The sequence below is a fragment of the Oppia nitens genome, unplaced genomic scaffold (assembly GCF_028296485.1).
Source record: "Oppia nitens isolate AA-2021 unplaced genomic scaffold, nextdenovo-longstitch-racon4-pilon3 scaffold5_pilon_pilon_pilon, whole genome shotgun sequence".
Classification (NCBI taxonomy): Eukaryota; Metazoa; Arthropoda; class Arachnida; order Sarcoptiformes; family Oppiidae; genus Oppia; species Oppia nitens.
In genome coordinates, this window is record NW_026533243.1 from 3,561,920 (window position 1) to 3,577,806 (window position 15,887).

Here is a 15,887-nt window from a genome sequence, read left to right on the forward strand (position 1 = left end):
CCCTCATTCGCGCAATTTCAGGCAATTTTCCTCAATTGCGCCAATCGAAAATTGAATTGCCAAAATTTACCAACACTACCAGTAGTTGTATTAATACTGTATTGTAAATAAGTATTGTTTGTATTATATGTTGTATTTAATAGACAATGAATGCATTACATCAACGATAAATAGTTTTGACTATTTATACACAACTTATTGCTTACACTTGTATTACATTAGAATGACTTATAATTTGATTGAATTCACTGTTTGACTATTTATTGCATTTTCTAATAGTTTTGTCTATTATTTGCATTAATCACTCAATTATTATCAATTGTATAACCATTTGGTTATCAATTTAAATAACAAATGAATAATACAAGTAGTGGTGTACTGATGATGACAATGGTTGATATGGATGTCAACTATAGTCTTAATGTCATAAATGGCAAGACTTGGTTTGTATGCAAGATATGCGACAATACAGACAACAATCAACAAGACATCATCAGACACATCCAGTTCACACATCCAACACATTGTCAGACACTACAAGAAGATATTAAACCTATCATACCATCGATGAATAATCAAGAAAGAAATCAAAGACGTTTACAACACATCAACCAATTAAAAGAACAATCATTAAGACAAATGAAAGACTTGAAGACATTCATAAAAATACAAAATGAAGAAACAGTTGTTGAGAAACCAGTCGATCAAAAGGTATCTAATGGTACGTCCACTCGGTATCAAAGCAATGAACAACCAATTGGATCAAATACTGTACACAACACTAATAGTAATTTATTAAAAGTGCAACAAAATGACATCATTGATAATCCTATGCCATCAACGAGTGGTCTCAATAAGACAAATAATGTTAGTATCAAGAAATCAAAAGTTGGACACAAAACAAATGATGCGTTTTTAGGCATTAAATATCTAAAAGATAATTATTTCATCAAAAAAACGATAAAAGGAAAACAACTTATTTGTCGTTTCTGTAATAGTTGTCATTATAAAACACACAACTCTAGAGATATGGCCCGACATATCAATTGGGAGCACTTGAATAAACCAAAATATCCGTGTAATCAGTGCCATAGGATGTACACGTCTGAAGACACTTTGCATAGACATGAACTCTATCACAGATGTGGTTATAGTATTGACAAAGTGGTGACCGGAGTCTGTAGTAATGATAATTTACTTAAATACCGATTAAAAGTTAAACGTAAAAGAGTTTATTATTTATGTCGATTTGAGTCCTGTCGGTTCAAGACATACAGCAGTAGTGCTATTAAGGATCACATTCATACACAACATATATGTCCCTTCAGAACAAACATTAATAAAGATAACAAATGTGTTTCACAAGATGTGAGACCAATAAAAGTTTCTAACAATAAAACAACTGATGGATCAACTCGAAGACATAAACCTAATACTACATTTCGACCTCTAATTACAGGTAATACACATCTGAGTAACAACACAGCGATTGGCGATAAATCTCAGAAAAGGATGTCTTCATTTAAAAGAGATTTACTCTTAAAACGCGATAAAATTATTAAAAATAGTCATTTAAAAGATAAACGTTTAACTATTAAATCTAAATCTGATTCAATTCAACTAAAGGGAACTTTTTTGGGATCTTCGAAGGTTGTGCTGCAAGTCTTCAGACCAAATGACAGAAGTATTAATCGACACAAAAAAGTTAGTCATATTTTGGATAAAAATTATAGAGGATTGCAATCGCTTAAGAATTTAAAAGGTCGTTATTTTATGGAAGTGTTACCTGAAAATAGAAAGTTATATATATGTAAAAAGGGTGACTACCGAACCCAATCTACCAGCAAAATGGCCCGACATATCAATTGTGTTCATTTGCGTACACGAAAGTTTAGATGCACTTACAACGGGTGTATCAAAGTCTACAATAACCCAACATCTCTTAGACAACATGAACTCAACCATTTGTGTGGTTATGGTATAGTTAATGGTAAACAATTAAAAACTGTTTGTGGAAACTCATATCTGAATCAATTTAGAAAAAGAGTTATTATTGATAACATTAAACATAATGTCTGTATATATGGTGACTGTTTATTCAAGACAAAAACAAGAAGTGGTATTAAAAGGCATATTCATAACCAACATGTCTGTCCAAATCGAGTTGAATATGATATTACAGAACCACAATACATGGATACAGAAGATATCAATAATATGGAAAATACAGCAGAATATGATGAGTTTAACCACAAGATCACACCATCTCTTCAAATAACTCATAGCAAAACCATATCTACCGGTAATACTATTAAGACTGAAACCATTGATGAGTCTAATATCTCAAATGATTATCAACTGAATGATGATTTGCATAATCAACAAACAGATGATAATAAATCAGTCATTAGTTACGATGATATTAGTGATGAGGAGATTAGTTACGATGACATCAGTGAAGAAAAGGACAAAATTGATGATGAAATTGAGATTATTTATGAGTCAATTAAAATACAAATGATTACTTATCAAGAGTTGGATAATATTGTCAAAGAAAATGATTGGGATTTTAGTTGTTTTGATACCGATTCACACGAAAGTCAAGTAAAACAAGTTAAAAGACTTCTTCATATTAAAACTCATTTTAATCGTTTAAGTGATGGACAATACACTTGTATTGAGTGTCAATTCAATGCTAAGAATCTCAAAGCAATTGATATGCATTTAAATGGAAAGCATTTTATTTAATGAAATTATTATTTATTTATTTTTTGAACAATTCTTATTGATTTATACAACAAATTAGTTATCAATTTTTACTAAAAATTATTATTTAATACTCACTATTATTGTTATGACTAACAATAAATATAATACAATTTTTTATATTTACTTTATTATATTTAAATAATTTTTGGTTTTGTTATAATTTTTTTTACTATTAGTAATAATATTTTATTACTTTATTACATAATATTTGTGTAAAACATTTTTAGTAAATTATCCATTTATATAATAAAAAATAATAATTAATATTTATGACAATTTTTTATAACAATATATAAATTTAAAAAATTAGTGATAATTGCATTTTAATAATATTTTTGGTTAAATGATTTCAAGTAATTTGAAWCAAATTAATGAATAAAATTATATGATATTAACATTCATATCAATTGATTGATTGATTTATTGGTAAATATCTAACAATAATAGCCAATCAACGAATGCATTGCAATATAGACTGTATGTTAAGTACAGTACTATTAATACTATGTGTTATTGAATGTCAATAAGTGATGAAATGTGTGATAACTGTTCATAAATGACGTAATATTTGAGATATGGGTTTAAATAATTGAATGTTTGGTCTCATTAATGGCTCATTTGATGCCATAATTGCAGTAATAATTGATGCGTTCATTGGCTTTGAGTTATGCATAATATGTATGTATTATATATACTATTGTATAGACTATGCATTAGTTGTGAACTTTGAGTGTTCTCTCATTGATTAGTGTTGTCATTGATAGTGATGTGAACAGTGTTTACGTTATGATAATACCATTGATTAGACTTATCATCACTTATGACACCATTGGATGGCAAACATATACACGTCTTGACCACAACTGACCATCAATTGATACGATACAACACTTATAGCTATATTACAACAATACGTGTCTATCGATCGGTTCATTGATTGGATCCGTTTGGACATAAAATGGCGATTCAGTTGTAGATAATGAATGAATTTGTTTGAACACAGAGTGTTATCAGAGATCAGTCAAGACTTGTTGCTATCCGACAAAAGTCATTATGTCTGCCATGACTGCGATGGACCTCAAAGACTATTATGAAAGAGTTATTGTCAACAACAAGAAATGGTTTATTTGTAAGACATGCGATGAGACGGAACTGCTTGAAGAAGCTATGATTACACACATACGACAACATTTGTTGCATCCATCCGATGATGAGAGCGATGAAGAATTAATGTACGAACAAGAGATTACAAGTAATAACACAAGACATCAAATGAATGACAACAGAATACAAGATAACTGGTTTGCGAGCGAAGAATTGGATGAAAGCGCAGAAGAGTCGAATTCAACGGCAACTAACAGTTATGCCAATCAAATGCGTGATTCAAGTGATATGACATCTGAAAAGGTATTTAAAGTACAGAAAATTGGTGACAGAAATGTGTTTCGCGACCAAAAAGAAAGTCATAGATTGGATAAGAATTATGTGGGAATGCAGTCATTGAAGAGATTGAAGGGATTTTACAAAATGGAAGTAATTGACAATCAAAAGACATATTTCTGCGAATATAACAAGTCGTGTGGTTTTCGTGCAAAGCGGACACAGACTTTGGCACTACATATAAACTGCACGCATATAAAGGAACGCCTATTTCGCTGCCGAATCCGTGGCTGCGATAAAGTCTACTTCAATCCTAATGCCCTCCGAAAACATGAACTCAATCATAGATGTGGTTTTGGTATCGCAAATGGCAAACAAATGACCGGAATTTGTGGCAATCAAAGCATTAATCGTTTTCGTAAACGTATTATTGAAAATGATTGTCGACTTTATAAATGTATTTTTATGGACTGTCCATTCAAAACACGAAATCACATGTCTATCAAAGTACACATTCATGACCAACACCTCTGTCCGTTCCGAGTGATGATCACTGAATGCACAACCGATGCAGATATGCCTCACGATAGCGATCAACAAATCTATGCAGAATCTGGTCAAACAACTGATGATCTTGCAGATGATGATAGCAATGATGAACACATGGATGAAATGATGGATCACCAAACAAACAGTGGATCGCATCAACATAATGATAACACCAGTGATTTTAGTTACACCGATACTACTTATGATAATTGTCTTAAGGAGTTGTCATTCATTCAAAAAATAAGACCGTATTTTAAAGCAAACGGCAAACAATATGTTTGTCTTAAATGCGAATTTAATGCGAAATCTCTTTCAGCAATTGAAACTCATTTACGGCTAAAACACTTCATTCAATAGATTTTTTATTATTGAAGAAAGAGTACCTTTAGATCAAATCAACGACTATTATTGATTTATTTGTTATGATTTTATGTATTTTATTGAAATTTTTTGTTATATTATAATTTTAAAGATATTTATTTCTTGGACTATCATTAGTAATAGTGCCAAATATGATATATTTTTATCTCATTTATAGTATATAATTATGAAATTATATTTGTTTTAGTTTTCCATAATTATTGCAATGATTATATTAAGATTTTTATGGCTTAAATGTTTATTATTATTATTATTATTTGTAACATATTTACAATAATAAAGAAATTTCATAAATAGTATATACAAACTAAAGTAACATTGAATTTATTTATATAAAATAATTTTTTTAAACAAAAGCTAATTAATGAACGCATAGAAAAAAATGAGAAATAATTAGTTTTAGTCATTACTACTATTAGCTACCGGTTCGTGAATTTTCTTAATTTCTCCATATTTTTCCGGTTTGTTTAATGACTTTCTGATGACACATACAAAGAGTACCGCAATTGTAATGACAACTAGTATTATAAGTATAGCTACTATTATATTAATAATTGGACCCCAAGTGTTGGACTCATGTTTATCATGATTGGGATCATCCAGTTTTGACTGATCTACAGTTTCAGATGGATTGTTGGCTATTGTTTTGTTAATTATTTCCATTTGCGTAGTAAGTGTTGATTCCTCATATTTGGTGCAATCCATCAACAGTTGAATGTCATTTGATGAACACTACAGTATATATGTATTAAATATATAATTAATTGATTTATTTGAAAGTTAACGTTGATTTAAAATTTACTTCTTTAATAAATAGATTTGTTTCGCTAAAACAATAGTGAATCTGTTTATTTTGTGAATATAAAAACAGATAATAATAATCCCATGAATTGCGAAAATGATTAAATTTTGGATAAACTGTGGGAATGATTGCAATGGTTCGCATATAACCGGCAATCAAATTGAGATTTACATTAAAATTGATTCCTTGATTAGTAATCTCTTGTTTCAAACCATGGATCACATTATCTGTATTATTCTCGTATTTAATATTTATGTCATCAACTTTGTTGAATCGATAGCATCGATAACTTTTAGAATTATTATTATGAATATTTGCAAAACACACCGATCGGTACCGATTTGCTGGTAGAGTGTCTGTTATATTGAGATACATGTAAAAGACCAGCGATGGTCTGAAATTGTCTTCAAATATCAATTTCAGAGAATTGAATGCTTTGATGCCAGAAGTTGTCAAATGATTGCTCTCAAGTTGTAATATTTGCCAATCAATTGTATCATTTAATTTCTAAAAAATTTTAAAAACTCAATAATAAATTAAATCGTTTATTATATTTGTAATCTTATTATACTGTTATGACTCCTGTGACGAAATGTTGGTCGTCTTCAAGCGGTGTACTAAAAATCATTGAATAATTGCCTTTAAAACCATTGAATATTTTGCTATAATTTGATTGAAAATACACAACGAACTGATCCAAATTTCGAGATTCATTTATCATGAGTTGCCAGTAGTTATGACCAATAAATAGATATTGAGTGAAGACATAATGATTGTCAGTATAGTTGATGTGTACGTATGGATAATCGATTTGGACACTGTTGTCCACAAAGTGCTGACAAATGTGATCCTCTAATGTCACCTTAAAATATGTAGACATCAAAAATATCGATATTATTATGAATTTCATTTTATGGCAAAAAATAAGATAAATTCCGCACAAATGGTCTAATATTAGAATTAACAGAAAATAAGTTATTATTAATAACTGACAAATTATTTTAAGAATTCCTGTTATTTCTTATATTATATAAGACTTCAATTAATTACAATTCACGCGATTTTTATGTAATCAATGATCTCATTATTTTTATTTTAAGAAATAATAAGAGATTATTAAAATAAAAAATTTATTGTAAATGAAAATACACTGAATTTCAAGAGACTACTGAAAATTTATTATTACAAATACTAAAATTTTATTTTATATATTCTATCAAATTATATATAATAATTACAGTATATTTTAATAATTATTGTATAAATTTATCATTAAATCTTAATTTTCAAAGTGTATTAAATGTGGTGATTGCGAGAAACGCCTGTTGGAGACCACTATTAGCACACATATAGTCCTCTAAATTGAAGTTTTGTTTCAATGTTTGCAATGATTTAAATATTTGCGATAATTTAATGTCATCTCTGATGAGATGATAATAAAAGACACCACAATTTGAATATTTATTAATACATTTCTCGCCAAATAGTTGCTTCATTTTTGAGTCTAATTCATCATTAATATTATCGCTTGAATCACAATTAACTTTTAATATTATATCAAATCCATTAGCAAATGATTTTCTAAGCTGAGGAAGAGATCCAATTGTTTTGATGACACCGTTTGACAAAATGGCTAATCGAGAGCACAATGTCTCACATTCTTCCATATTATGTGAAGATAACAGTATAGAAATATTTGACTCATTAATCAGATGTCTTAGTATTTGCCAAATATTAAGTCGAGAATCGGGATCAACACCGTTGGTTGGTTCGTCCAGAAGTAAAAGTCGAGGAGATCCTATCAAAGCGATGGCCAGCGATAGTTTTCGGCGATTGCCTCCGCTATAAGTCGATAATCTCTTATCTATAATGCTTTGGAGACTAAACTTTTGGCTTATATTTTCTATAAATATATTTAATGAATGTTTTGAAAGACCTCTGAGTCGGCCAAAGAATAATAGTGTTTGTCTTCCAGTCATTCGGTCTAAAAGCGCGTCATTTTGTGGACAATAACCGATTTGACTGTAAAATTGTCTCATATTTGTCAAAAGGTTAGCGTCTGAACCCAAGTAGGCATTGCCTGAATCTAACTCCAGATCTCCGGTAAGCAATCGAAATGTTGTTGTCTTTCCGCTGCCATTAATACCCAATAATCCAAAACATTCTCCTTTGTTGACCACAAATGATAACGATTTAGGAATTATTGTCGTTTTGTTTAACATTTTGTTCAGATTTTGCACAACAAGTGAAACGTTATTTAAGTCATTATTTCTAATAATTTGTGAAACAATTTCATATTCTTGTCTCACATCTGGTGATTGTGTTAAGTCTTCTAATGGTAATTCTTGAACACTCTCTTCTTCGTTATTTTTCGACAATTTTTTTTTTAATATCTTTAAAATCCTTTTATGATATTTTGTTTCAATAGTTATTACAATACTTAGATATAAAATACCATAAAATATAAAACGAATGAAATAATTAAATATAAAATCATAGACATTAATGTAGTTATAACATTGAAGACTATAATATCTAAATTGATAATATGTGAAAACAGTATTAATATTATAATTGTATGTTTGGTTACATTGCGGTAAACAACATATATTATAATTATATCTGTATCGAAAAGTATTATTATCAGAGCAGTCGTATACTAATTGTTTTGCCGTTTCATTTAAGTTCATATCCGGACAAAAGTTATTTTGATTGAATATTTCATTTAAATAATGCATACAATTAAGGAATATAGTATTGGGTGACACAAAAGCAGTCAATTCCAAGATAACTGTCCTTAACTTATGCGTTAAAAACCAATAACTGTGATTACTATACGATAAATTCAGTTGAAGTAACTCTACAAGTGATCCAATAATTATATTATAAAGTGATATAAAAGTAAATCCAGAACTTGGTTTTGAAAATATAAATGATATGATATATGAAAATGGTATGAATGCAAATCCATAGAAAACAAACGTTAGATATATTGCAAACAAATCATTTTTGGGTCCTATAAATATCATATCCATATCAAACATATAATATAATAAAACATATAATATTGAACAAAATGAATGTAGTATTAAATCAAACAATAAGTTGACCGACCAATAGGTCAATGGTTTGAGTCCTGACATCAGTTGAAGTAATTTGAATTGAGTTTTCCTTTCAGTTATCGGCAATAATACATATGAGGCCGACATAAATGTGAATAAACACATGAATGTCAGATAATTGATACCAATTAAAGCATCGAAAATAAATAATCTTTTGTGATATTTATTGATCTCATTTCCGGACCAATCCATCTTCAATGGATCACTTGTAACACTAATTGAGTAATCGTTGTCTTCTGTGAAATGTTTTAACAATGAATTTGTCATTAAATTGACTGAAATGGGCAGAGAATGTATCCCTAAATAATTATTCCAAACCGTTATATTCAATATATTATTTTCAAAATATACTGAAACACCGTATAATAAATTCTTTAAATAATTTATATATCCATTTGTAGAATATTGCAAAAGAAATTCTTGTATATCATCTGATTTGTGGTTAAAATTCAATTTATCAATATTATTGTCATTCAAGACTCTTGAGTAAGAAGTTTCAAAGTTTGAATCATTTGAATCAATAAATGTGAGTTTATTTTTGCCATATATTTGATTACTATTCAAATAAATAGATTCCGTATCATGTATTGATAAATTGTAAATAATTTTAAATGATGTAAATAGCAATATAAGAGCCAATATAGGAATTATTATAAGTGTTATCAGTTGAGTAAAATTCATTGATAAATAAATTAATCGTTTAATAAAAATGGCATATAATTGATATAATAATGGTTTTAATTGAAGAGATAAYTTATTATTAATTATTTCATTATTCTTTAAAATGAAATTATTGTCATCATTGGATTCAGTCTCAAAATTATTAAAATTTTGATAATTGTTTGTCGAGACAATCTTTGCATACGAGCCCTCAAGTGTTGTCATATCTAATGCAATATCACTTATGGCTAAAATTGATTTTTTTTCTTCCAATTCACTGAACATTTCATAAAATCTATGATTATCTTCAAAATTTAGTTCATAAATGACTTCTTGGGTATCAATTAAACCTTTTTTACTAATTTTCTGAATATTAGTATATTTTCCAATAATTTGTGTTATTTGGTTCTCAGTTTGCAATTCAATAGATTTACATATTTTCAACTGATATCCCGAATTGAAATGTTTTTTCATATCAAGAGTTGATCCATTAAAACATACCATTCCTTTAGATATAATACATATTTGATCCGCCAATAGATTTGCTTCATTCAAATGATGTGTTGTTATTAAAATAGTTTTGTTTTTTCGCGAATCTATAATCAAATCCCACACTTTTCGGGTAACTCTTGGATCCAAAGCAGCTGATGGTTCGTCTAATATCAAGACATCGTTGGGACCAATGAAAGCAATGGCCAAAACAAGTCGTCTCAATGTTCCGCCTGACAGCTGATAGGCTTCTTTGTTGAAGTCTTTGTTAAGATCTAAGAGTTGGATCAACTGTTTTTCAGTATATCCGTCATCACTATTACGTATGAGTCGTTTGAGACATGAAAATAACAACAAATGATCTTTAATAGTGAGAAACTTGAAGTAGACGTTATCCTGAGGACAGATTCCGGTCATGTTTTGTACCAAATGTTGTTCTCGACTGATATCATGACCACTAATGGTTATATCACCCGAATAGTCAACTAAACCTAAATATTGAAAACAAAACCCAAATTATAAAAATAGATATAAAATACAGTATATGTTTAAAATTCATATTAATTAATAATTACATAAAAAAGATATAATGTAGATATATTAAAATTAAATAATAATAATAATAATAATAATAATACAATAAAATTACCGGTAATAACATTGATTAATGTTGTTTTTCCCGAACCATTTGGTCCAAGAATTACAGTAATGGACTTATTATTGATCTTTAAATTAATATCTTTGAGGACATTATCACTTTTTAATCCAAATAATAAATTATATTTTTTGTTTAAATGCTTTATATCTATAATCCCGTGTTTGTCATCAAAATTTAAATCTCTATAATTATTTTGAGACTTATTTAGAAAAATAAGTTTAAATAGATTAACAAAATATTGAAGCGGAAAGTAAAATGGTTTTCTCATTGAATATTTAAATGAAATAACTGATGAAAAATACCAAATTAATAAACCGTATATAAAATATGATATAAACATCATTAAAAATATATGACTTAAATTCATTTCATCAAAAATATAGGCCGAATCATATATATGTATCCAATCAGCTCCCGATCGGGCATTTTCTTCGAGTCCGAAACAGATGTGAATAAACCAAAAGAGAGCACAATTAGGTAATAGACAGGTCATGGTCTCAAAACCCATATACGACAACATTGGTCGACCCATTCCTAGTAATCCAAACAATAATCCAATTGGTATCGCAAATGTGATGACCCATAAAATGATTGTCACAACAACTGCAATGTTAGGGTTGCAGAAAAATACAGATATAAAGCATACAAATAATATACTTTGGATAAGAAATAGCAATAAAAATGTAAGAAATAATGTGATTGAGATTCCGTACAGAAGTGAATGTGAATACACAACCTGTCGGCTGTCTTCGTCCACAAACTCGTGGTTATTGATCATTAAAATTAATGTTACGATAATGTGTTGCAAACTAATTACTATTAGAGCATCAATAATAACACTAAGCCAGAGCTCATGTCTCCCGACACCCATTTGAATCAAATAATCGGTTATACGGGTCTGTCTTTCCTCGACTGTTCGTTTAATAATAACAGATAACATAATTGTCATATTAAACAAAATAATAGCCGTCACGATGTGATTATCGTTATATATATAATGATTTTCAAACTTTTCAAAAACAGTCATCGATGGTAATGGCATTCGTTGTGTGAAAAATTCAATTTGTGTTAAGTCTGAATTGTTTGTAACCAATGAAATAAATGCCAAATCAATGATGAGTTGCATTTGTGCGAAACCATATCGTCGATAATATCCTCTGTCATTGCTTAGTGTAAAATATTTGTAATCATAAATAACTAAATATTGATTATAAAATGAACCATAATTTTTACTTTGAAGAGTAATTTTATAATCCAAATGTTTGGGAAGTTTATCGTCCCCTTCAATATTTGTAAATCCAATACCAATTAAATAATGATTGTATTTCCAATTATTGTTATAATAATTCATTTTAAATTGTTTCATTAATTTGATTAACTCTTTTTTATCACTGATTGGAACCGCTTTTTGCCAATTATTGTATTTACCAAAATTTTTCATAAGATAATCATTAACTTTATCCATCAATTTGTTAGTCATAACATTATTGGGATAAAAAACAATTGTAATATTATGATAATCGCTGTCAATTAATTGATCTTTTAGCAAATTTTTTGCCTCAAAATAAGTTGCATTAATTGTTGTTTCATTAATTGGATAGTTTTTTATGGAGTTAAAGTCATTTTTATATCTATATCTTGTAAAACCAGTTAACAGTACAATAATAGTGGTCACTATAATAGGCAATAAAAACAATAAAATAAAAGGAGTTTTGTGATGAAATCGGATCAACCAATTCTTGTATATTAATAACTTTATAATTGATAAACTATTTAATGTATTCATTGTATCAGAATTTTTATATTAATTGTTAATATTTAATAACAATTAATATATAATATTTCAAGTGAACAACTTTTATGCACTATTTCTAAAATAACATACAAAATGATAAATTTATACAATATTTTTACACTATCATATAATCAATATCATTACACAATTAGACAAATTTAATTGCAATAGCATTTGATGTAGTTTTAAAAAATTCTTATAATTAAATTTACAGAAATTGTTAATCAATGTAAATCAATAAATACATATTTATAATTAATTGCTACTATTTGTGCAAATTGAAGGACATTTGAGTAAACATTGATTGTGATGAGGGATAAGTTAAATATACTGAATAAATAATTATATGTTTAATATAAATGCGTTTTTTCATATCATATTCATGTTAAAACCTTGCGACTTGTTTTTTAAAAAAAACTAAAACTAAAATTGATATATTATATTATACTGTATTAACAATGTTTGATAAAATAACATAACTTTACAAATATAGATTCATTAGAGGAATTAATACTTACTGTATTTGAAATTTAAAAAAAATTGGCTGTAAAATTTTACATCCCGTATGGTAATGGTGCCTGGTGAATTTTATGGGAACTAAACCAAATTTGTATAGTAAATTGAGACAATTAACAATAGGATAATAATTATCATAAAATTATTATATAACTTATACAGTATAAGTAAACTGACCCCAATTTTTTAGTAAACATCTTTAATCATTAAATTTATTAAAAATCTTATCTCTATATAAACTTTAATATTCCTCTTTATATCATATCTATTATATCATTTATCTGTCATTTTAATAAAAAAAGATTGTATTTTAGCTATTTTCAAATGGACAGTAATACCCACTCAATTACTTTAAATAAAATTATTTAACATTTATTTATATTCACTATTTTATATTTCTTTTATCATTTATATATTAATTATATTAATTTAATGTGATTTGATAAAATTAATGCATAAGTGTTAGAAATACCTGATTTTGGTTGGCTTTTAGCTAACGGCTTTTAGCCTGGTTCGACCTGACCTCCACCTGACCCCCCTCCCTCAACCAAGTTCTCATAGTTCGACTATTGGTGCCCACAGACTCTTAGAAAATGATTTATTACTTCAATTTTTGTTTTGTTATAACTTCAATGTCTTATAATAGCATGTCTTAAGTATATCATAGAATTATTCAAAAAACTATTTCACTAGTTTTTGACACCGATTTTATCAAGAATTAAATATAATTATCATGTTTTTTATAAACAATTTTAATTAGCTGTCAAAAATAATATTAAATAATGAAAAATACAAAGTTTCATAAATAAATAATTAAATATTAATACAACTATCAAATTCGTAAAGTATAACTAAACATATTAAACACTAACATTAACTATCAAGATTATTAGTAAATTATTATGCTATAAATTTAAGTATTATATATTAATATTTTTATTTAATATTTACTTTAAACTAACAATGGAACGTTTTTCCCTGATGCGCCCCTTTTTGACCATGGTATATTATAAATTATAGATAATATATCTAATTTATAATAAATAATAATATTAGCACCTAATGGGCGGGTTTAAGGGGGCTAAGTGGGTTTTAAAGTTTTAGATAATAATATATTTAAAATATAAAGTGCTATTTTCAACATAGCCTGTGTGGCCGAATGGTAGAGTGTACGCTTTAAAACCTATAGTACCAGAGTTCGGATCCTTGTTTTCATATTGTATTTTTTGATTATATTTTTTAATTTTTTAAAATAAAAACACAACTAATAACATAATTAGCTTATTATTATTATTTTTACATCAAAAACATTAAATAAACAAATTTAATATATTGAAAACAAATTAATTATTTTATGTAAATTATATTAACATAAATTATTGTACTAAAAATGTATTTCATTAATGTTTTTGATGCAAAAAAATAATAATGAGTTAATTATGTTATTAGTTGTGTTTTTATTTAAAAAAATTAAAAAATATAATCAAAAAATACAATATGAAAACAAGGATCCGAACTCTGGTACTATAGGTTTTAAAGCGTACACTCTACCATTCGGCCATTGTAAGTGAGAATAGTTTTAAATATCTAAAAATAATATAAAATAACCAATGATTTGAGTAATGTGTTTAAATAGCAAATAGTAAATTATTGTAAAAGTTTTGTGTAAAACATGGAAATTAAACAACAAATAAGTTATGAATATATATATAAATTTTTAGACTCAACTCAAGATGTAATGCCTTCGAGCAATAAATTCAATAATATACTAAATATACTGTATATACTGTATTAATATGAATACATATTTGATAAAAACAAACATTTGGTAACTTATGGTTTGTTTAAATTTGACATAACCAGGGTATCCATATTCATAGGATTTATTAGTTCAATAAAATGATAATCAAATTAAAAATATATATTAATAGTAACCTAAATAAAGTTAGATTAATATATCAATAGATAATTATAAACTATAGAAAGTTAGACATTACGACATTCAGTTGACTTATTGAAAGTGTTGCTAATATAGTGATTATACGACTAATAACAAGACTGGGCTCTTATGTTAATCAAATACTGTACTATATATTGAATATATGATGTGATGTCGAGTACATACAGATGTACTTAAAGCCCGTGAGACACGGTTTGCTTGAAAGCACTCTCTGTACTATAGTTTGTGACAAACAGTTTGCTTTGTTTGTCATTACAGCACAGTATGTAAACCATAGATTCATATAGTTTTATAGGTAGTCTCTCATAGTCAGCCTATGCTCCATCACTTACTCTCAGTCCCCACACATTTCTATTATACGGTATGAGTCTATGTTTGCACAACACAGTTATTGTCAGATTTGAGCTCACTTTTGCTTTAATACAACATTGATATGTCTTTTCTCTATACCAGTCCTGTTGTTCAATGTTTGTTCAATCTATGAACCAATGATTTAGATAGAAATGACTGAATCAAACGAAAGAGAGAGAGAGAGAGAGAGAGAGAGAGAGAGAGAGAGAGAGAGAGAGAGAGAGAGAGAGAGAAGTAAAGGGAAAGCAAGTAAAGCACTGTTATCTATAATGTTGAGAGAAGAGAGCCAACGATATAACAGATTGAATAGCATTCAACTGAATGTACGATATGTACGACAACACAAAAAATAACAAAAGACATGAAAAAATTTATGAACACTCAATGATTGCATTTATAGCATCTCTCAACTATAAACTTATTGTTTAATTTAATAAATATATTTTATATTAATA

At 27.6% G+C, this 15,887-nt stretch overlaps 3 protein-coding genes across 3 annotated transcripts; 1 reads left to right on the plus strand and 2 right to left on the minus strand.

Moving 5' to 3' along the window:
• The first annotated feature begins 3,822 nt into the window (after nucleotides 1–3,822).
• Nucleotides 3,823–5,055, plus strand: LOC128961489 (uncharacterized). Its single transcript, XM_054307736.1, has one exon. It carries the CDS (start codon nucleotides 3,823–3,825, stop codon nucleotides 5,053–5,055), a length of 1,233 nt encoding a protein of 410 aa, XP_054163711.1.
• Nucleotides 5,056–5,478: 423 nt separating this feature from the next.
• LOC128961490 (uncharacterized) lies at nucleotides 5,479–6,761 on the minus strand. Its single transcript, XM_054307737.1, has 3 exons — nucleotides 6,453–6,761; nucleotides 5,882–6,388; nucleotides 5,479–5,811 (listed from the first exon to the last, which is right to left on the minus strand). Exons 1-3 carry the CDS (start codon nucleotides 6,759–6,761, stop codon nucleotides 5,479–5,481), a joined length of 1,149 nt encoding a protein of 382 aa, XP_054163712.1.
• A 309-nt stretch (nucleotides 6,762–7,070) lies between these two features.
• Nucleotides 7,071–11,936, minus strand: LOC128961491 (phospholipid-transporting ATPase ABCA3-like). Its single transcript, XM_054307738.1, has 4 exons — nucleotides 11,542–11,936; nucleotides 10,802–10,908; nucleotides 9,718–10,643; nucleotides 7,071–8,274 (listed from the first exon to the last, which is right to left on the minus strand). Exons 1-4 carry the CDS (start codon nucleotides 11,934–11,936, stop codon nucleotides 7,168–7,170), a joined length of 2,535 nt encoding a protein of 844 aa, XP_054163713.1. The 3' UTR covers nucleotides 7,071–7,167.
• Nucleotides 11,937–15,887: the final 3,951 nt, after the last annotated feature.

Excerpts from the sequence above, each read along its gene's own strand:
- LOC128961489 (XM_054307736.1), top strand. The coding sequence starts at position 3,823 with ATGTCTGCCATGACTGCGATGGACCTCAAAGACTATTATGAAAGAGTT.
- LOC128961490 (XM_054307737.1), bottom strand. The coding sequence starts at position 6,761 with ATGTCTACATATTTTAAGGTGACATTAGAGGATCACATTTGTCAGCAC. Across the intron at positions 6,389-6,452 it reads TCGTCACAGGAGTCATAACA|AAATTAAATGATACAATTGA; the intron begins GTATAATAAGAT and ends AAAATTTTTTAG. Across the intron at positions 5,812-5,881 it reads CAAATCTATTTATTAAAGAA|TGTTCATCAAATGACATTCA; the intron begins GTAAATTTTAAA and ends TATATACTGTAG.